Consider the following 22481-nt stretch of genomic DNA (forward strand, 5'->3'; position numbering starts at 1 on the left):
GGAAAGCACCTTCACTGCAGCTGTTCACGTGCGCCCTCAGACCCTTGCGGAGTCATCTGCTGCCGTTTCAGGGAGCGGGTCCTCTTCCTGGCCGTGGAAGTCCAATCAGTTGAGACAGAGCCCATTCTGAGTGCGCACGAGATGCTGCATTTCAGTCCCCATATATGTGATCCCTGGAAACTTGATACCAAATTCTGCGGGCCCATCTATGTAATATCTGGACTTTTTTTTTTCCATTCAGTCCATAGGCGTATATATCCAGTATATTCATGATGGACCCTCCTGCCATGTTCCTTCTGGACATAATCTTGGAAAAGCCTGTTTACCATGACAGTTGCAATTGTGAGGTCATAGCTCTAAGAATAATTACCAAATCGGAGTTAAACTTCTTTGACTCATTGTTTTTACCAGTTCTCTCAAGCAAGCTCTGCAGTCGTCTAAAATGACTGTTGCTTGAATTCCTTTCTTCCCCAAATGGTCCAATATCATTCAAAACTTTTACGTTGGGGCAGTAGCCTAAAATGCAGGAGGGGGTTTTGTACAACACAGAACGAAGATCACTGTTTTAAAAGTCAGTTTCAGGGCAATATCATCTTATCTTTTTGGTATACAACGTACGGATATGAAGTCTTTCCAAAAGAGGTTGAATAGACGAGGGAGGGATGGGTGTGGGGGAGGGGCGTCTCCCAAGACCCTGGCAGTGACAGCAGTGACACACCAGCCTCCCGGGGGAAGGCGTGCGTGGCTCTTGGCAGAAGCTTCCCTGCACATCCGTGGAGACTGACCCCTCATTTATTCCACCACGCAAATGAGAAAAAGAAATCTAAAGTAGCAAAAGATTATAAATTCCTCTGAAGCCTGCCTTTGCCAGTCAGCCCATTCTGTTAACAGCACAAAATGGCCAGAAATCAGAGTTGCTGTGATAGGTTCTAAAAGGACATCATTAAGTACTCTTCGTTTCCCGACACATGGAGTTCGGTCAGCATTTTAGAAATGTGTATCACTTCTAGCTGCACAACCTACCCAGTGTTTACTTCACGTTTGTAGCCCCTGTTTTCGGCTCCTTGTGTTTCAGATCAGTTAAGAAACAGCTACCAGATCGGTTACGATGGCTCCCTTAGAATCATCTATGCCAGCGGCCTGGATTCCCACTACCAGACCGAGCCGCACGTCCTGGCCGGCACGGCGAATCCGACAGTCGCCAAGAGAAACATGAGTCTTCCTGGGGAAAACGGTCAAAATTTGGTCGAGTGGAGGTTCCGAAAAGAGCAAGCCCAAGGAAAAGTCAACGTCTTCGGCCGGAAGCTTCGGGTAAGCACGCGTCAGGGAGCAGGTGCCGCTGCCCGGCCGGCCGTGCGGGCGGATGCCACGTCCCCGAGGGGGGCCTAGCGCTCCTCCCCTCCTCATCCTCGTCCGCCCAGAGCCACACTCGGGGCAGCGCTGTCCCTGCCAGCACGAGGTATAGCCAGCCGTCAAGCCATTTGATCGTTCGTAATAAAAGCCAACTGTCGGAGAAAAGCTTTTTCTCAATGTATCTGTGGTTAAAAATCAGTGCTTCCCAGAGACATCAGGAAATTGCGTGGAGCACAGTCCCAGAGGGCTTGGGCCTCGGTCCATTGTTGTTTTCCTAATATGATTTTGATCATCTTACGCTTTTCCTTTACCCACGCAGGAGTGATGGCTTCCTAACGTGGGGATGAGGGTAAGAGTGAGCTTAAACACTGAAAGTTTTCCAAGTCATGAAGAGATGGGCTGGCCATTGAAAGGCAGATTCTTTCTTTGCGTTCTCAATATTTTTAGAGTATACTTTGGACTCATGGAAGAATATCAGTGGCAGAACCTCACTGCTGCCTCTTCACTATTGATTTATATTGACTTTATGAGAAATGCAATGATATTTCTGATGACGCTGGTGTAATTGATCTTTGCAGAATGTTCTCCGCATTACCTTGTTGGGTGTGGTTTTTTTTCCCTCCTTCTCCGATTGTAGGCCAAATATATTGAGAAAGCAAGCTGTGATTTATGGCAGCTATTTGGTAGAGACAACATAGATTAGGTACTAAAACACAGGTTACACGAAACCACCTTCGGACCACTATAAACTGAACCTGACTCATTCTTTCTACTAGCAAACAGATTTTAGTTCATCAGATAAATGGAGACAACTATTCCTAAAATGACCTCCCCTTGCCATTAAAAAAAAAAAAAGGACTTGAAATCAAGGATAGAGAACAAAACACAGAGCATACCATTAATGTTCTTTTTCCTGCACTGAAAATGGTTAAATTATTATTATTATAAGAGGCCAACATGATTTACCTTGACAGTCCTTTAGGGTAAGAATCAGCTAAGACATATTGTCTCTGGCTGCTTCCAAGAGCTAGAAATAAAGGAATAAAGGATCAGTGGATCAAATACAGCCGGTATCCAGCTTACAGGTTACATTCTGATTTCACTTCCATTTCAAGGCAGGTGTTTGGGACTCTAAATACCCATGACCTTCTGAAACCCGTGCTGTGTGCTCCCACCTCCCATGCCCCAGGCTGTGGGAGCCAGGATGCCCTAGCTCCGAGCCACCTGGCTCAGGAGTTGTGGCAGGCGGCAGCCAGGGGACGCGGGAGAGGGTCTTGTTCGGAGAGAGAAGTGAGGAGAAACAGCAAGAGAACACTAGCAGGAAGAGCAGCAGTGGAGTTGAAGGTAAAGTGACAGGAGAGGAAACCAGCTCCCCGCCTTTCCCTCGACTGTATCTAGACATCAGTGGCAGCTGCCCCCACCTACTGCTTCTTCCCAGGACCCCTGCTTCCCTGAGCCATTGCAGACCGGAAGCTAGCGCACTCTCTTGCCCAGCTCTCCCTATAAGCAGCATGGTGTACAAGGACACATGTGCGTGCACACACACGCACAGAGTCACACCCACCCTTAGACACAGGACTTCCTTCACCAAAAGGTACAAAGATGCTGCTCAATTTGTGCTCCTCGCTCCTCACAGCAGAGAAGACAGCAGTGCCTAGAATCCCAAAAACATGCGTTCTAGAGCAGTCTCCGCTTTTTGCTAATAATAAACCTTATGGGAAAATCTTAACATCGCTGAAACCTCGTTTTCCTTACGTATCATGGTAATCCATATAGGATATAAGTAATATAATATGATGTAGATAATATATACATTACGACATTATAATATAGACATTGTCTAGGTCATAGACACACAGTTCCTCGCATAGACAACGTAGAGAGAGGCATTGGATACAGATAATGAATAAATACAATTTATCTGCCCTGCCTCCATGTCACACAATTGTTACAGAATCAAATGAGACCATGTGAAAGTACCTTACAAAGACAAGGCATGATTACATGTTCCCTAATCCCAACCCGGAGGATCTCTACCACACGGGCATACGTTAGGCATTTATACCCACACCGCGGGTAGACAGGAAAGGGCCCTTTAGCGCCCTAGTTAGGAAAACAAGGGAAGAGTATGGGATGCGCTTTGCCCAGAAACCAAATGCATAATATGCTGCCTTCTCTTCTTCGAGACAGGCTGTGTCTAGCGTGTCCTCTGTTTCTTTGTAACATGGCTTTTCTAGGCATAAAAAGGAATCAGGAAGAGTAGAGGAAAAGAGGAAATCCTATCTTGCATCTCTGGTTCTCAGCCTGGTTCAAAACAAGCAGAGACCTCACTTTGGGGGAAGAAAAGACGAGAGCACAGAGGCACGGGTGTTCGTTTCTTCTAAATAGCGGGACTGCAGTGCCGCGGCAAGTTGTTTCAGAGAATGCGCGGTTTAAAGTGGCCTGTTCAGCCCCACTGGGAGGAGATTTCCAGCCGATGTGTGTGATTGCTCTCGTAGAGACAATGCCAAGATCACAAGGGAGGGTTTCTTACTTTCAAGATAAGATTGGATGTGCCAGCTCTGACTGCTAATTTCATTCCTCTGTGGTTCTACGGGAGAAATTCTAGGGAGAGAGTGAGGATACGAAAACCTGGTTGCAGGACTGGACCGGAGTCTGCCAAAACAGGGAAGAGAAGTGAAGGGGGAAGGAGCGAAGGCCCGCGAGGCGCACGGGATCACCTTAGGGGGCTACTCCTCTGCACCCCACCCTTTCCTGAGACAGAGAACATTCCCTCTCACCTTTCGTTATTTCCTAGCAGAAACTTCTTTTCATTTTTAAGGTGTTTGCTTAAGTTCAGTGAGGTGCCAGACACAGAGTGGGCACTCAAATATTTATTCAGTGAATGAATGAGGAAAAGCCAGCCTTGTAATCGGGATTATCTCACCGCATCTTGATCCAAGCAAGAAGCTCTAGGAACAGCACACCCTTGCACATGTTTGCCTGCTATACGAACCTAACTCTAAACAGGTGCCGTGGCGGTAAAAGAATGCCGGGTCCTGTAGTTTAAAAAGGTTTTTAAAGCAAAGAGTAGAAAATTAACAAGGAACTAGCAACATGGAAGGCATTTTCTCTGAAATGCTTTAATGGGAAAGGGAAATACAGCCAGAAATCACAAGCAAATAAAATTGCGAGAGATGTGGGAAAACATTGCAAAATAAAGATTAGACATTTCCAGAGCTCGCTTGTTTGTGGCTAAGTTTAAAAAAAAAAGACAGAGAGAGAGAAAGACACAGGCATAAAAATTGCTTGTTTTTCTCTTATGTTTGGTAAATATTCCTCGTTTTTTGTCAGTGCTGGACTTTGGAACCAGCCTTTCATCAGTCACAAAAAAACTGCTATGGCATTCTAAGAAGAAAGATGTATTTTCTACACTTGCCCAGAATTCAGATGCTTAAAGAAAAAAAAAATTAGTGAATATCTTAAAAAAGAAAATCTCAAAATTTGAAAGCCAAAAGTGTGTTTAAAGGCACACATGAGTACGATGGCGTACTGGAATTTTATTCTGCGGGTCACGCTTGTGTGATGGGCTATTCTCCCTCAAAGGGAGCGGCGCAGCCTGGAGTGGGATGGTACAATGCCGTTAGCGCTGGCTGACATGCGGAGACACACAAAACAGTCTGCAGCCAACCCATGTTCCAGCAGGGACACAGGGGAGTCGTGACGTTGTCACTGAGCGTACTGGGTAACGAGCCAGCCCTTTCTCACTTCCCTCCGTAACATTCCGGATACGTGAATATAATCTGATGATGCTTGATGTCTTTAAACATAAAGACATTGTTTAACATCTTTACGCCTTAGTTTTTCAAGCATTCTAGAGGGAAGATGATCGCTACCCCCCATATCAAAGGGACGCTGTGATTTCTTCACAGTCATGCTGGACATGATCTTTGAAAATGGGGGTTTTCCATGCTTACTTAAAAGAAATGCTATATATCACAAAGGACTTCATGGTGCTCTCTTCTCCGAATATAACATTTGGATTCATTTTTATATAGCTGGAGGTACAGTAATGATCTGATCTAAGGTTTTTCATCTTAGATGAACTATTCAATTTAGATTGATATTTTTTATATTGAAACTATTTATTAAAAGGCCACTGGGACATGGAACAAGGCTGGTCCTTTATGATTGTCAAAAAGGGGGAAAGGGTTGAAACGTTGCCATAATTTCATAAAGGTACAGTTAAGTAGGACTATGTCCTAGAATGGAAATGTCCCTTGACGTCTGCATTTTGTTGATAATACCCAAAGGAGAAAGTTTGGGTGTGTATGGGAAGAAGAGAGGAAACAAAAGATCTGTTAGTATCTTTGGAAATTTTACATACTCAATAACAATGACTGGTGTCTGGAAACAGTCAGAACGGTTGAAACCTTGGCTCGTGTTAGGAATGTGGGAGGAAACACAGCCACATGCTAATTCTTTCCTCCTTGCCCGGTCTGAGGACACAAGAAAGACATTGCACCCAGCGTTTGTCTGGATAAAAAGAAAAATTGAACCTTGGACCCAAATGTCCAGTCTCCCAATGCTTCCAGATGTTTCCATACGGTGGCATACGGGTATGGTGGCGCACACAGTGGCTACAGGAATGACACCACGGGATTGTCGCCTGCATGCTTTGGTGTTGCGTAGCCGTATCCACGAACCACAGGAAGAGCGGGGTGTCAGGGGCAGGCAGTGGGAGGAAGGGGCCCCAGGCTGCTCTTTGCCCGGCTCCCTTTAATACCCACACGGTCGGAGCAGGCCCGTAGTCCAGATTGCTCATGCCCTAACCAGAGGCAGCACTGCAGAGAGCAGGGGTGGTTAAGGAAGGCAATAAAGAATTGAAATACAAATTAAAATGAACACAAAGTAAAATGCACACAGATGGGGCAGTCCTGTGGGCCACGCAGTCCCCGGAAGCTACACAGGCAGTCCTGTGGGCCACGCAGTCCACGGAAGCTACACAGGCAGTCCGACGCGCTGGGCGCAGGCCGGAGTAGCCTACGGAAGGAGAAAAGAGGGCAAACCTAAGCATTCAGAGGTTGTTGGGTTTGTTTTTTCTTATAAATCACAACCAGAGAAATACGTTCAAGAAGCATAGGAAACCATTTAAATCGTGAAAAACCTCATCCTAGCACATCAAAAATTTGGTGCAAAGATAAGCAGCAGAACTGGCTCTGCCAGTTGAGTATTGAGCTCATTCGATATCACATCAGATCTTCCTACAGGCTTTAAAGTAGATATCTGTAATATTAGCTAGCAGCTTCTTTTCAAGGGCCGCAAAGCATTCTGCAAACCGAACCTCGTGGAGTTTCACAAAATTCACATCAGGCAGGGACTAACTAGCAGGCATTTCCACAGGGGAGACCAGAAGCCCCGAAAGCCTTAAGCTGGCCAGGCGCAGAATTCAGTCAGGTCACTGACAGAGCCTACAGGCTCTCATGCGAGCACGTCACAGATGGACAGTCATCATCAGAGGGGCCGGAGCCCAGTCACGCTGCCTCTAGACCCTATCAGGTATGGAAATGGGGCTCCTTGAGTCTCAGGCTCCTCTCCGCAGCGAACCCACACACACACACACACACACACACACACACACACACACGGGCACACGCACGCACGCCTTACACACCAGATTCTGCGGCGGCACGGCGGGGGCCTTCCCCACTGCCATTGGACCTGCAAGGACAGAACCAGAACATTAAGATCTCCGGGTTGCCCTCCAGGGCTCTACCCTTTCTCATTTTCTGTGACTCGTCTGCCTGGGGCCTTTTTTGCCTCCAACATTACCTCACCTGGTTCACTCTATGGACTTCTTTTTGGTTTATACCTTTACCTTTCCACACCTTTCCATGGACATTACGATACTCCCCTTGGGTGGCTAATTAGAAAAGTTTAAGCCTGAAGAGTGTCTTTTCATGGGGCTTGGTTAACGTCAATGACAGAACGCGCAGATTAGTTTTATCCCAGAGTTTACAGAAATATACACGCGTGTTATGTGTGCACACACACGTATGTGTGGCTGTTGGTGCGGAAGTGGTGTGCGTGCTTCTGTGGGTATAACTGACCAGCTGCAGCTGTCCATTTTGAAAGTTCTAACTAAGACGTGGTCATGGAAAATTCAGATTTTCCCATTTAATGTTTAACAGTCCAATAGTTAGTGCAGATTTGTTGTCCGGGCTATCACCGTCTTGCTATAGAAAATCCACGCTTTGGGGGTCCTCGGTACGCGGCGGGCTGTTTCCAGAGTAGAGTGGAACCACGGCCACATTGCCATTGCGGTAACGAGTGCTGGTCTGTATGTGCCTTGGATGCCAGACAGTAAGAGCCAAATGTAGTCAGAGATTCTGGCCTTGGCACAGAGCCACACGGAGACCCGATTACAGCAACATGGTGCCAGATCTGTACACGAAGCATCATCGTCAGACCCTGTGGACGTGGGAGCGAAGCCTCAGGTCCCTGCCAGTTAACCAGATGTTATTAAAGGGAAAGGCATTCTAAAAACTTGTGACATTTCAGCATGGGCCCGAGAGCAATGATCATGTTTGTAACCTCCTGCTATTTAGACTCATTAATAATTTACAGTAATGTGGGTTCCAACTTCTACTTAACTGTTCTTCAAAGGGCCGGAGTCACATTTACCGCTTTTATTTAATATAGCCATGATTAATCTACCAAGCAGTTATCTTCTAGTGTCTTACGGAGGGAGGGGCTTTGAGTAATTTACAGACATGGCATGTTGACCACCTTCATATCTTCTAAACAAACTTTAAAGCAAATACATTTTGGTGTTTTTCTTATCAGTTGCTTAAGTTTACAACATTTAATTGGAAAGGTTTTGAACAAATGCCAGGCTGTCTTTCTGCTTAATGAAACCTTTTAAAGGAGCTGTTAATCTCCTGCCTTGCACTTGTAACCAAGAAGTTGCTAAATTAATTTACTGACAAAGAGAATCAATCATCATAAATGGTGTTTAAACAATAGCGGGGACCCTGAAGAGTACTGAGGGACTGGCGTTGGAATAGCATGAGTTATGTTATCATCCTGTTTGTGTTGTAACAGGTGAATGGCAGAAACCTCCTTTCCGTTGACTTTGATCGAACAACAAAGACAGAAAAGATCTACGATGACCACCGTAAATTTCTGCTGAGGATCGCCTACGACACGTCGGGGCACCCGACTCTCTGGCTGCCCAGCAGCAAGCTGATGGCGGTCAATGTCACCTATTCGTCCACCGGCCAAATTGCCAGCGTCCAACGGGGAACGACTAGCGAGAAAGTCGATTATGATGGCCAGGGGAGGATCGTGTCTCGGGTCTTTGCTGACGGTAAAACATGGAGCTACACGTACTTGGACAAGGTATGCCGGCGCAGTGCGAGTCAGAGGAGGGAAGGGATGATTAGGAGTTTTCAGCGATCACCCAGAGCACTGCAGGGGAGGGAGACGGGGGGGGGGGGGGCATGTGCAGGGGCTCCATTTATTACTCTAAGTATCAATACGTAATTCGCATTGGTGCAGCGGTGATGAATTTCTGCATTAGCCAAGTAGTTTCTCCTTAGTTAAGTTCTGCTACCTGAGACCCTTTTAAGTGATTTATGCCGCAAACAGACAAGCAATAACGCTGTCCACCTGCCAAGTTTCTACGTCGACAACATTCACAAATTAGACCTCGGGCATGTAAGTCATTTGTAAATAATCTCCGTGCCAGCTCTGTCATGTAAGAAAGAGCCTTACGTGAGCAGCGCTGAAGCCGTCAGTTTTGTGTCGTCGCTGGCAGAGCTTCGACACGGCCATGAGAAACATGTAGATCCTATGTATGCGTTATTAACCATGAGAGGCTATTTTCTAGAAAGCCACATTTCTCCTTTCTTGTGCGTAGAAAAGGTGTAAGCACCCTCGCTTAGGATTCCCCCATCTTTACGCTCCAGGCCCGATCCCAGAAAAGACCTGAAGTTACCCGTGTGCAAAATGCTCAGTCGCACTCTGAGAGTTTGGGACAGTGACTGTGGTCCAAAGGGATGAAAGCAACAGAAGAGGGACAGGGAACGGGCCACCTGCCTGCAATTCCCTTCTGCAAAAACTGAACCCACCAAAGAGCGTGTTCGTGGAACGTTCCACGTGCCCTTGAGAAAACATTAGCCCCAGGGAAGGGTTCCATTCTGAGTTCCAGTGCCTGTCCCACCTCAGAGCATGCCCGCACCAGGCTCGCAGCAGCCCAGGTCACACACGCAGGGGTTACCGCCTCCAGCCTTACGTGCATTAGCCAGACTAACCCGTCACCCGGAACGCCAGCCCATGCCATTGTCGTGCTCACCTCACACCGTCTTGTTCTTCACCAGAGGTGGTCTGCACAACTCTTCAGTCTACACCTAAACCCACTGCCCGGGAGTCCTCCTGTCTACTTCTGGATGGCCTTGACACAGACTAGCCTTCTGGACAAGGAGTGTCAGGTTCAGGGCTCACCATGGATGCCTCCCAACTCGAATGCTCCCAGCCTACCCTGCTTGTCAGTCTCTTCTCTCACAAACCTGCTCATCTCTCCCTCGAAGAGACTCACCCTTGAGACAGGGGACCAGCCACTAGATGACAGTTTCCCTCCACACTAATCATCACACTCGAAAGTTACTCCACTGGCGATTTGTTGAGAGACCACAGAGTAAGCCCCCCCTGCCCACATACCCTCCTGGGAGTAAGTCCTCATGCCTGGAAAACACTTCATTCTCCAACCTAGCAAACCCCAAGACAGCTTCCCCCTGAAGAAACTGGGAGTGGGTCCCCACTTCATCCTGGAACACTTTTCCCAGTGTAAACTAAGTACATTACAGAGATATGTAACAGAAATACCCAGACCCTAAAAACCGATAGTAGTGATCGTAACGTCATGGGAAAATGTTTAAAAGGAGACAGGGAGCATGGCATTGATAAGAGCCACCGACAGGAAAAGACACCAGCAGTAACTGAGGTCACTTTCATGTATCAGTAGGGATCAGAAAAGCCAGCAAGTATTTTCATCATCTCTCCCAAATCCCTAAAATCCACCCAAACCACTTCCATTTCCTTGCTAGGAAAGGCACGCTAAACCAAAACTTACTCATAGCAGAAGCAGTACTATTTTACCAACTACCCTCAGATGTGATTTTCAATGACTACACAGCTAAGTACTAATTCCATGAATTCAGCAATAATCCAAGCCTTCCTTGGCACACTGCAAACTGTTAGGAACAATTCTCAAGACCTCTGCCACACAGCCAGCAAAGCCTGTCCCTAGATATGCCCACAGAGGAAACTCCACAGAACCTGCCTGCAGGCTGCTTTCAAAGATGGCGGACGGTAAAGAGAAAGGGAATGAGCCTTGGACAAGGGCTTACGTGTTTCTCTGGCAAAAGCAAAGCGTAAGTCCCAGGAGGGCTCCTAACATGCGCGTCCTCCCACATCTGCCATCATTGCATTTGGTCTAACAGGGTTTGGGAGAAGCTTCCGCAAAGGAGGGAATCGCCCATTTTCTGTATGACCGTTGAGCCGTATCATTCACTACTGAGCCTCAGGGTTGAGCTCCTGCTGGCCTAATAAATGATTGTCTTGTGTCTTTTTGCAAGTACTTGCAAAATAGGCAGAGCTCATTTTAATTTATATATTTATTCACTGTGTTATTTAGCACCAAAGTAGAATGTAGCCCAGAAACCATTCTTACAGCAGCTGAGACACAAATCAGATTTGGTACTCACTAAAGCAAATTTCAGAATGTAGATTTTATTGTCATTCCAGGTGACAGGTAAGAATTTGCAAACAAACAAACACAAACCGTACCTGCATCCCTATTTCAATTAAGGGCCTTTACGGCTCTCATTCACCGTGTGATTTAGCAATGTTTGTTGACGTTGATCCATTTTTGACTAATTTTATGTCTCTTCTTCATAAAGTAATATTTTGAATGCTTTGCTCCTCCCCCACATGCACTGGAAATTACGACATGATTTGAGTGGCTCTTCAATCAAATGAGGGGTAAAGCCACCGTCCTAAAGAATTGCTAATTATGGATAGGATTGCTTTTCCCATATGCTGTTTTCTCCTTGAAATATTGTCTTTAAAGCAGCTTTGCTCGTGCCTGTATTATGACTTACCCAAATCCATCGACAATCTGCTGCTTGGCTGTGAGTCGCCTAGAAAAAGAATGGTACAATCGTGACAAGTGGCGCATTATGAATCTTGAGCCACTAATTGCAGAACCCCTCACAATTAAGCATCCAAGCAAATTAGGCAGGGAATCGTTAACAACATGTAAGGTCAAGGATAACTCAATTACAATGAAAATCATTTTCTCAAGCAAAATGTTTCTGTGTATTTGTGGTCACTGGATCCGCTTTTGCTTCCCCCCGCCCCGCCCCGTTCACAAATACTGAACCACAGTCTGCTCTGTCTTTGCAGTCCATGGTCCTCCTGCTTCACAGCCAGAGGCAGTACATCTTCGAATATGACATGTGGGACCGGCTGTCTGCCATCACCATGCCCAGCGTGGCTCGCCACACCATGCAGACCATCCGGTCCATCGGCTACTACCGCAACATTTACAACCCCCCCGAGAGCAACGCCTCTGTCATCACGGACTACAACGAGGAGGGGCTGCTCCTGCAGACGGCCTTCCTGGGGACAAGCCGGAGGGTCTTGTTCAAGTACAGAAGGCAGACGAGGCTCTCAGAAATTTTGTATGATAGCACGAGAGTCAGTTTTACCTACGACGAGACAGCAGGAGTCCTCAAAACGGTAAACCTCCAGAGCGATGGTTTTATTTGCACCATTAGGTACAGGCAGATTGGCCCCCTGATTGACAGACAGATTTTCCGCTTTAGTGAGGATGGGATGGTAAATGCGAGATTTGACTACAGCTACGACAACAGCTTTCGAGTGACCAGCATGCAGGGTGTCATCAATGAAACGCCACTGCCCATTGATCTCTATCAGTTTGATGACATTTCTGGCAAAGTGGAGCAGTTTGGAAAATTTGGAGTTATATATTATGATATTAACCAGATCATTTCCACGGCTGTAATGACTTATACAAAGCACTTCGATGCCCATGGCCGCATCAAGGAAATTCAGTACGAGATCTTCAGATCACTCATGTACTGGATTACAATTCAGTATGATAACATGGGTCGGGTAACCAAAAGAGAAATTAAAATAGGGCCCTTTGCCAACACTACCAAATACGCTTACGAGTATGATGTCGACGGGCAGCTCCAAACAGTGTATCTAAATGAAAAGATCATGTGGCGTTACAACTATGACCTGAATGGAAACCTCCACTTACTGAACCCAAGTAACAGTGCCCGTCTGACCCCTCTTCGCTATGACCTGCGAGACAGAATCACCCGCCTCGGGGATGTGCAGTATCGGTTGGATGAAGATGGGTTCCTGCGTCAGAGAGGCACAGAGATCTTCGAGTACAGCTCCAAGGGGCTTCTGACTCGAGTTTATAGTAAAGGCAGCGGCTGGACAGTGATCTATCGTTACGATGGCCTGGGAAGGCGCGTATCCAGCAAAACCAGTCTGGGACAGCACCTGCAGTTTTTTTATGCCGACTTAACTTATCCCACGAGGATTACTCATGTCTACAACCATTCAAGTTCAGAAATCACTTCTCTCTATTACGATCTCCAAGGACATCTCTTTGCCATGGAAATCAGCAGTGGGGATGAATTCTACATTGCGTCCGATAACACAGGGACGCCACTGGCTGTTTTCAGTAGCAACGGGCTTATGCTAAAACAGATTCAGTATACTGCATATGGAGAAATCTATTTTGACTCCAATATTGACTTTCAACTGGTAATTGGATTTCATGGTGGCTTATATGACCCACTCACGAAACTGATCCACTTTGGAGAAAGAGATTATGATATTTTAGCAGGACGATGGACAACACCTGACATAGAAATCTGGAAAAGAATTGGGAAGGACCCAGCTCCTTTTAACCTCTATATGTTTAGGAATAACAACCCCGCAAGCAAAATCCATGATGTGAAAGATTACATCACAGGTAAGCATTTTTTTCCTTTCCAAGTGCTGAATTACTTTGCTCCTTATATGAATACACACAGGAACTGGAGTTGCTTTCTTTAGCCTTACACTTTACTCCTGCAGAATCAAATGCCTAACCTTTTACATGTGTTTATTTCTCTATGGAATCAAGAGAAACCAGAAAGGGAAACAGAGACATAGTTTGTACTTCCTGTTCTGTCTGCCCAAGGCCACAAATTTCTGAAATGACATGGAATCCAGTCACTTAGGGAAGGGAGGTGACATGGGGATGTGGAAAACAGGATGAACATGGGAGTCCCCAAGGTGAAGTTCCAGTCCCAGTCCCTCTCCTGTAAGTCATGTGGCTTTACAGACAAGTCACAGTTGTTGGTTTTTTAATCTGTTCCCTTAACAATGAAATGGGGGGGGGGAATAATGCCTCCCTTGATGGTATAAAATATGTACAATTCTGCTTGAATTATTAACTACCTTACAAATTTGTAATGTGGGTTTTTCTTTCATACATGCATGAAGTTCTAATGGAGGAATCGTGAAACACAGCAAAGTGCGATTCACCATCTCATTCCTGGGATGTTTAACTCTCCACCACCATCACCTCAGGGCAATAAAGCAACAGTTTCTCCCATCACTTGCTTAGCCAGTGGATCCTGCTTCTGTCTTCGTGCTATTTGGGGCAGTTCGTGCACGACAGTACTACTAATAGACACACTAATTTTTCTGCCAATAGGGGGTAATAAGATCTTTCCAAGTTTCAGGCATGATCTAATTGAAACATCTTGTCCCACTTCTGCCACCACAATACCACCAGGATGAGAGAAACAAGGTCTTTGGAAACACGGCTTTAGTTCCTGACTTCTCCACTCATCTCCCACTGCACGGGTTCTGAATACTTCTGCTCCTGCCTTCCTTTCCTGAATTACACCACCATAATGAACCTCTCTACCACATGTATGCTTCCTGGAAAGAAGGTTCTTTCCTGTTTTCTTTTTTGTTTTTGTTTTGTTTTTGGTTTGGTTTGGGGTTTTCTCTTTTGTTTTGGCTTGTGTTAGATGCTCCTTCAGGCTGTCTCTTTCCGTGCTCAATATTTGAGGCACACTGAGATGCCTGTTTTCTCAGCTCTTGGTACAGCTCTCAAAACGCTGCCCCCTGTTCATCTGACATCTGCTTCCTGCTTTCCCAGACTGCCAAAACCTTGTCATAGCTCTCCTCCATGTGAACCAGCTGAAACTCGCTTCGTTCACAATCCTGGTTCAGCAACACCCTCATGGTGTCCTCCTTCAGCTTGCTCGATACACATTGGCATCTGAGTCCCATTATTTTGGCAATGCTTTTCAATACATAAAACCCTGTGATTTTTTCTTTTCTTTTTTTTTTTTTTTTCACTGTTACACAGACATTGTTCATAGTAGGAGAACTTTTGCCCCGACACTACCATTCAGGAGAATTTTCTCCAAAACATAAGATACCCTGTAATCTTATATACACTCACATACACGTGCGCACCCCAAAAAAGTATCACCCTCTATTCTACGTGATGAACTTGGAATTTCTCTCTACCACCACCACCACCACCACCCCTCCTTTTATAAGAGGGAGAATACCACTAGTTCTATGGCCATATGTTGCTTGGACAAAGGACCTGCCAGCCTGGTGATGAGGTGAGAGTTTGTGCCCTAGAGGAGGAAATAGGAAGCAAGTGGCTCTCCATCATTCTGACAAGCAGTTTACCACTGGTCATTTAAGAGGTGTTGACAGGGGCTGCCTGAAAGGCGGGAAACCCCACAGCTCCTGAATCCATCCTCTCCTAGCAACGTGGACTGCAGGGAATGCCATAGCAGCAGTTTCTGAAAAACATCAAAAGAGAGATGGAACAGCATAAAATATATTAGGTGAAATGCAATTTCAAATTTTCCAGCAATGTGCTTAATACATAAAATAATCTACACCCAACTGTACTCATAAAACTGCAAGCCTGCTGAGTAGTTCTGTAACATTATAACCTCCAGAATAGAATAAAAGCCTTATTCTGAGCTTAATGGCTTTTGGAGTCACATGGCAATATTTTAAAATACCATTTTAAAGCTTTCCAGGTTCTGTCCCCAAAAAGTTCATCTCCACCTGTGCACAGTGAGCCTTTGAAGTCATAGCTGATGGAAATCAGAACTTCTGTGCCCTTGGCCAGTTCTGCCAGGTTTCAGCATTCATCTCTGATTAAGAATCAACTGTTGATTTTAATTCTCTCAATTTAGGGTTTTTATTAATAGAAAATGGGTTGTGGAAGCTGCATATCCTTGGGCGATCGCTTTTGAAAGCTAATAACACACAACTTCTATTTAAGACCAGTCTTGACTAACTACCAGTTCCCTTTGTGTTTCCTCGACTGCGGCTCTTCCGTGCTGCTGTTGCATTGTTATTACCCGCTTTTTATCACTCATGACTAGCTCAGGATGCAGCTTCGCCCGCGGGACAGTTTATCCAGCCTCAGTGAGACGCTATCTGACTGTGTTTTCTGTAGCCCTTGCCGAAGCTCTGTTATTGACACTAGTAGCTTCCAGTCTGAAAATAGAGAGTGGGGTCAGAATTGGAGAATAAAGGCAATCATGTGCTCCTCTTCAGGTTATTATTTGTGAAGGTGGGGTGTTTTAAAGGTAAGAATTTAAATTTATGAAAGCACAAAGTAACTCTGACACCTTTCATTTTGAACATTCTTCCCCTAGATGTTAACAGCTGGCTGGTGACATTTGGTTTCCATCTGCACAATGCTATTCCTGGATTCCCTGTTCCCAAACTTGATTTAACCGAGCCTTCTTACGAACTTGTGAAGAGTCAGCAGTGGGATGATATACCGGTAAGAAACCAAAAGCAAAACTGTGAAAAGGTGATTGATGGGTTATCTGTGTCATATTTACCCATTTCATCAAGCTGTCCTTGTGAAAGCTGGACCAAGGACCAGTTTTTAATTATTTTGACTCTTCTAGGGTAGAAAAGCATCACATTTCTGTTCAGCAAACCAGGGGCCTGTTAAACAGGCTTAAATCGGTTTTTAGTGGTGCTAATAAAAACATAAAAAGACATTATCAGAAGGTAATAAAATGAGCGAGCTCATTTTTGAGCGCCAGGTTTCTACAGAGAACCCCCGTGAAAGCATATTTATAGCACTTGGGACCTTAAGGCAAAGATACAATAAACGGGAGGGCAGGGGATTCGTATTACAAATTAGCAGCCCACAAACAGCGCCGCAAAGTTCAACTTCTTTAAAATCTGAACAGTGTTTCATGGGGACAGATTGAAAATAAAAATAAAATGTCCCCTGATAAAGCTCCATCTGCAACGAGGTGTTTATAGAATTTTCCTGAAAATAACATTTCAGGAGGCCTGTAATTGTTCTGACAACTAAAAGAAAAGAAAAAGAATGGAAAATTGCAAAGTCAAAGCTGCCATTTCAGAAAATGGGCCTTTTAATTCCCGCCATTCAGAGATCAGAAAGGAATGTACAACAAAACACCAGAATTTCTAGCTTAAAGCCAGAATAATTAAAGATCAAGAAATTGGGTTACCCCATAATGATAAGGAGAAGAGAGTGCAGAGTTTCTTAGAAAGATTAATTTCCCCCCTTGAGCAATTTCCTATAATTTCAGTGAATACAAAGAGAAAAGGCAGTCACGGCTGAAACACAGACACACACACACACACACACACACACACACACACACACACAGTATTTTCAGTGCCAGTACCTGTTTTCTGGTATATGTTTCATACTTCATATAAACCAATTCCTTCTTCAGGATGTCACCTTTACCTTTAAGAAGCAAAACCCATCAAGTTTCCAAGGTCTGGGAGCCATTTTCACATTTCGAATTGCAAATACATCTACACTGAAGTGTCAGAAGACACACTGAAGTTTCCCAGTGCATTTGAACAGGCACGTCCTAATTGTGTCTGACTTTCCAACATGTCTGCGAACACTTAAGTCTTACTGTACAAATGGACTTGCCAACTTTTTTCCTAGGCAGCCTCCTAAATATGGTTCAAGTTCTCTGTCAAGAAAAGCGCACGGTAAGGACAGCTTAGGGAATCGCCAGCAAAGACATTGGAGGCTGCCCCAAGCACAGAAAAACAAATGTTTCTTTCATTGCTGCAGATGAAACAGATGTTTTCTTGGGAAACACTGGCCAAACATCTGGCAGTAGAAGAAATGGCTGAGTTCAGATGCCCTCAATTTAAAACATTTGCCAGCGGAGATGGTCCACCGTCCCTAAGTCTCCAAAAGTAAATGTTTTCCCAAGTAATAAATACTCACCTCTGGCCGTCCCACTGTGCACTCAGCCCTGGACATTTCACTAATGCAGGTAACACTGGCGAAATTCAGGTGAAGACTGTGTTCGCCAGGACAGAGGACAGAGTTTCCCTAAATTAGAGCACAGGGATTTCAAAGCATATAATGTAGGACGCGGTGGTCCGGCCTGAGTACCCCAGCCTTTCAAACCCTCGTCTATGTTGGCTGCTTCCTCCCCGGGCTCCCTTGGAGAAAGCCACAGTGACCCTCAGAAACGGGGTTCCCCAAATGGGATGGGCGTGGGAAAGGGGCATCAAGAAACTGAAAAAGCTAAAGCCATATTTGCCCACATTAAAAACGAAAAAGCTTTGAACTAATACATGATGGAGTCACCTCTTTTTACGTTTCAAAACTCATTTGGATCAGCTTGAGAGGAGAGGACCTTCGAGTGCCTTCCTCTACCGAGCGTTTTTTTTTTTTTTTAAGCCTTTTCATCCTAAAGGTTTTAATAAACGCCTGGGAGCTCTCCACAGAAGTGTCCCCCCCCCCCACCCCCCTCTTTTTTTGGTGGTTGTCAGGACCGGGCGTGCTGCCAGGAAGCCTGGCTCCCCGGCAACCAAGAGCTACAGATGTTGTCTAAACCGCCCCCCCCCTTCTGTTTCGCTTCTCAGCCCATTTTCGGAGTTCAGCAACAAGTGGCGAGGCAGGCCAAGGCCTTCCTGTCCCTGGGGAAGATGGCAGAGGTGCAGGTGAGCAGGCGCAAGGGCGGCGGCGCGCCCTCGTGGCTGTGGTTCGCCACGGTCAAGTCGCTGATCGGCAAGGGCGTCATGCTGGCCGTGAGCCAGGGCCGCGTGCAGACCAACGTGCTCAACATCGCCAACGAGGACTGCATCAAGGTGGCGGCCGTGCTCAACAACGCCTTCTACCTGGAGAACCTGCACTTCACCATCGAGGGCAAGGACACGCACTACTTCATCAAGACCACCACGCCCGAGAGCGACCTGGGCACGCTGCGGCTGACGAGCGGCCGCAAGGCCCTGGAGAACGGCATCAACGTGACCGTGTCGCAGTCCACCACCGTGGTCAACGGCAGGACTCGCAGGTTCGCCGACGTGGAGATGCAGTTCGGCGCGCTGGCGCTGCACGTGCGCTACGGCATGACGCTGGACGAGGAGAAGGCGCGCATCCTGGAGCAGGCGCGGCAGCGCGCGCTCGCCCGGGCCTGGGCGCGCGAGCAGCAGCGCGTGCGCGACGGCGAGGAGGGCGCGCGCCTCTGGACGGAGGGCGAGAAGCGGCAGCTGCTGAGCGCCGGCAAGGTGCAGGGCTACGACGGGTACTACGTACTCTCGGTGGAGCAGTACCCCGAGCTGGCCGACAGCGCCAACAACATCCAGTTCCTCCGACAAAGCGAGATCGGCAAGAGGTAACCCCCGGGCCGGCTGCCGCGGGCGGATTGTCGGCGGCCGCCCCGCGCTGGGAGGCGGACCCAGCCGGGGGCAGGCGCTGCGCCGCGCTCGAGCCTCAACCACACACCGTTGCTCGGATTTCTCTGTAGCACAATCCGAATCGGACTCTCCGACACAGAAGAGCCTTCCGGGAGAATGAGACTGCTGTTAAAAAAGAAAAGAAAAAAATCCACAAAAAAAAAAAAAACTTTTTTCTGAATGACCTTAAAGGTGATCGGCTTTAAAGAATATGTTTACATATGCATTTCGCTGCACTCAGTTGGACTGGAAGTATTAAAAGGAAAAATAAGTAAGTGAAAGAAAGGAAAAAAGGCCTCAACGTTTTGCGCGAGGCCATCCGTTCCTTGGAGACACTGTATTTCAGTAAGGTAACATGCATACAGTGTTTCCAGGTATTACCGAATCGTCGACCTTTGCTTACAAGAAGTAGTCTCTCTGCGTAGGATGTGATATATAATCTCTGTTAATTTTAAAATGTGGGGCAAAATTACTGTTTCTAGACAACCCAACCGCTTTCCCTGTGCTGCTTTGTAAAAGGACATTGGCACAAGTGACTTCTGCTCCGGCGGGGATTTCATAACGGATTTTACAATGCTAACGTGGTTTGCCTTGGGGGGAGAAAACTGGCAAATAGAATCCTTGTCACTGATAAGCAAAGGAAACCCTGATTTTTTTTGTAAATTATGTGAGACAAGTTGTTTATGGATTTTTATATGAATTACAATTTACTGTACATCAAATATTAGTCTCAGAGGAGTTAATTTATGTAAAGTGTTTAAAAAGTTTATACTTAAAAATAAAACGATAAAAACATGTGAACTGTGTGATTTTTTTAAAAGGATTGCACCTTTTGTTATCTGTTATAGCTGTACAGTATAAATTATTATATTGTAGAGATATAACGACTTATGCCTATAATGTCCAGAAGTGTTAATATTTTTGTATTAGGTTGAAAAAAAATGTGCAACTTTCTATCACTAGATGGATAGGACAGTGCAATCCTAAGTGGGTGGCTAATCAGAGAACTCCTTTCTCTCTCTTCTCTTTTTCATCAGGCCAGTGTCCTCAACCATTATCAACTAAGAGGCACAGTAGAAAACTCAGGCTGGTGGAATGTAGCAGAAGATAGGAAAAAAATAAAATACAAAAACTGGGCCAGAGAGGTCCTCTCTCGTCCCTAGAAGTCATGGGGAGTTGATAGAATTAACCACAGGGTTTTTACTGTTAACCATTCCTTGAAGCTCCATTTCATGATGGAGGCAAGAGACCACATCAGATGCTCCGGGAAACGTGCGTGAGAAGGAAAGGATCTGATGTAGTCATGACCGTTAACATGTGTCTTAAGATCTACGAAAGATAGCAGAACCCGAGCAGCGGGGAGAGGGCTGGATGGGGAAGGTCAGGGTCCCTCTGCTAGTCTTGGGTTTGGACCGTCCAGTCACCAAGAGGGACACAAAAGGGAGACAAAAGCTCCCGTAAGCCCACACGACCCACCCGTCCTGGGAGCTGGTTTGAATGGCAGCCTCTGCCCTTTCTCGGGGAAGCCGGGGGTGGCCGATCCAGCTGGAGGTGAAGTGACAGCCGTGCCCTCGCGCACTGGGCGAGCAGGCCCGGGCACGGCGGCCATCTGCACTCCCGTGACGGCCCAGCCGCTCTTGCAAATCTCTTTTCGTGAGCACTAAATTCAGCCACAAAAATATTTTTAGAAAAATATTTCTCCGTTCATTGAGCTATAGTACACACTGTTTTCCTCTATGTATAATGGTGATAAAATATAGCAAGTGAACATGTCGTAAATATAAAGGTTCAAGTGATGTACTGAAAATAATTTTCTAACTGCTTTGTATGTATCACATACTCTAAATTGCACAGTAGGCGTGTTTATTAAACAGATTGGCTGGGAAAGTTTCAAAATAGCTACTGAGTTTACAGAATCAGTGCTATTACTGTCTTTGTGTATTTGGTAGAGCGTACCGAAGTAATTAATCTTCTAATGAATGCTGATATTTTATTAGAATGAAAGCACAGATTAGCATTAATATTTTTTATCCTGGAAATCCTTTGGCAAGTATTACGAAGCCCCGATTTAGAAAACTACGAGATTTCAAACCACATAAACATGGCTCTGTTTTACATTTTGTTTTTTAACTGTTAACTTAGGTGTTTGCAGTTCTGTTCGATGACGTTTCTGCAGGACTGTGTTTAGCATGCTGTTAAGTACTTTTGGTTGAAATAGGCTCTGAGTCTAAATTCTCAGAAATGTTTCTGATGTATTGACCGTGAAAAGCTTGTACCACATGGCAGAAGTGAAATGATAATCTTACCCTCTTCTCGACATGGACTGGTCCTTTAGGCTGGCACCGATAAATAACAGATTGGGAGTATCTCTTGGTGCTTATTTTAGATGAAGTCAAATCAACCCAATTAGTGTCTCGTTAGTAGGTATAATGAGCCTATTTCTTTCTAAAAAGACTTGTGATCTGGACATGCTTTTACAAGAAATAGTGACCTTGGGGAATATGTAAACAAAAGACCTTTTTCTAAGAGTTGGGGGGGTGGGGGACTGTATAATGGAAAGAATTAGCTTACAAAAAAAAATTGATATTCAAAGTATTTTAGGCAAAGCCAGTCAAAATGCTTTCATGATATTTTGAGATGTAAATTTTGTCTGATTTGTATTGTTCTTTTCATTTGCCTTCTTAACTTTCTATGTGACCTGAATTTTCCATAACTTGACTATAGACTGCATCTAGGCATTCCAATAAAAGCCAACCCAATGTGTGTGTGTTTACATATATATTTTTTTTAAATCTTGGGCTAGCCAGCGTGTGTTTTAGAGCAAAGGATGCAAACAGATGCATTGTTGGGGGTACCGATTCATCTGCAACCCAGTTGGTAGTATCTTTTCTTTTCTTTTCTTTTTTTTTAATTTTTGTGTGCACTGGCCCGACTGCCAGTTCAGCATTATATACTTTGCCAGGGGACTCTTCCCATGGCGTAGTTTAAAAAAAAACCTTAAATACACCCCCACAAAGCCAAAGAAGAATAAAGAAGAATTAAAAAAAAAAAAAAAGACACTGCCCATTACTGCTCGAAAACAGGCCTCGTTCCTGCGATCCTGGCAATAAGTGCTTAATTAAAACACTTGATTAGAATAATCAGTTTAGGCCTGATAGGCTCCCAGCCTCCCGGAGTTGTCTAAATCTCCGTACTGCCCGGTGATGAGGGGACGCTTAGGTCGGCAATTCCAGGCTGGCAGTCAGGGCTTTGATTTCAGTCAGAAAAGGCGGGCTTCAACCCACTTGCTTTGTAGTGACAACATG

At 45.6% G+C, this 22481-nt stretch overlaps 1 protein-coding gene and 1 long non-coding RNA gene across 6 annotated transcripts in view; one reads left to right on the forward strand and one right to left on the reverse strand.

Annotated features, from left to right (window-relative positions):
* The window catches only part of TENM3 (teneurin transmembrane protein 3), a 1574093-nt gene extending 1552129 nt beyond the window's left edge, over positions 1-21964 (forward strand). For 3 of the 5 annotated variants that reach the window (XM_057303360.1, XM_057303361.1, XM_057303359.1), the window contains 5 exons: positions 1076-1311; positions 8437-8733; positions 11800-13411; positions 16131-16261; positions 18364-21964. In XM_057303360.1, the coding sequence (XP_057159343.1) occupies positions 1076-1311; positions 8437-8733; positions 11800-13411; positions 16131-16261; positions 18364-19119 (3032 nt within the window). In that variant the 3' untranslated portion in view covers positions 19120-21964. The remainder of the gene's footprint in view (positions 1-1075; positions 1312-8436; positions 8734-11799; positions 13412-16130; positions 16262-18363) is intronic. The other 2 variants (XM_044387487.3, XM_057303362.1) reach the window with 1 other exon arrangement.
* On the reverse strand, positions 1306-15259 carry LOC130541880 (uncharacterized). Its single transcript, XR_008955961.1, has 4 exons — positions 15142-15259; positions 11496-11534; positions 2320-2380; positions 1306-2029 (listed from the first exon to the last, which is right to left on the reverse strand). It is a non-coding gene; the product is annotated as an uncharacterized LOC130541880 (long non-coding RNA).
* Positions 21965-22481: the final 517 nt, after the last annotated feature.

This window comes from Ursus arctos, unplaced genomic scaffold, assembly GCF_023065955.2.
Source record: "Ursus arctos isolate Adak ecotype North America unplaced genomic scaffold, UrsArc2.0 scaffold_27, whole genome shotgun sequence".
Classification (NCBI taxonomy): domain Eukaryota; kingdom Metazoa; phylum Chordata; class Mammalia; order Carnivora; family Ursidae; genus Ursus; species Ursus arctos.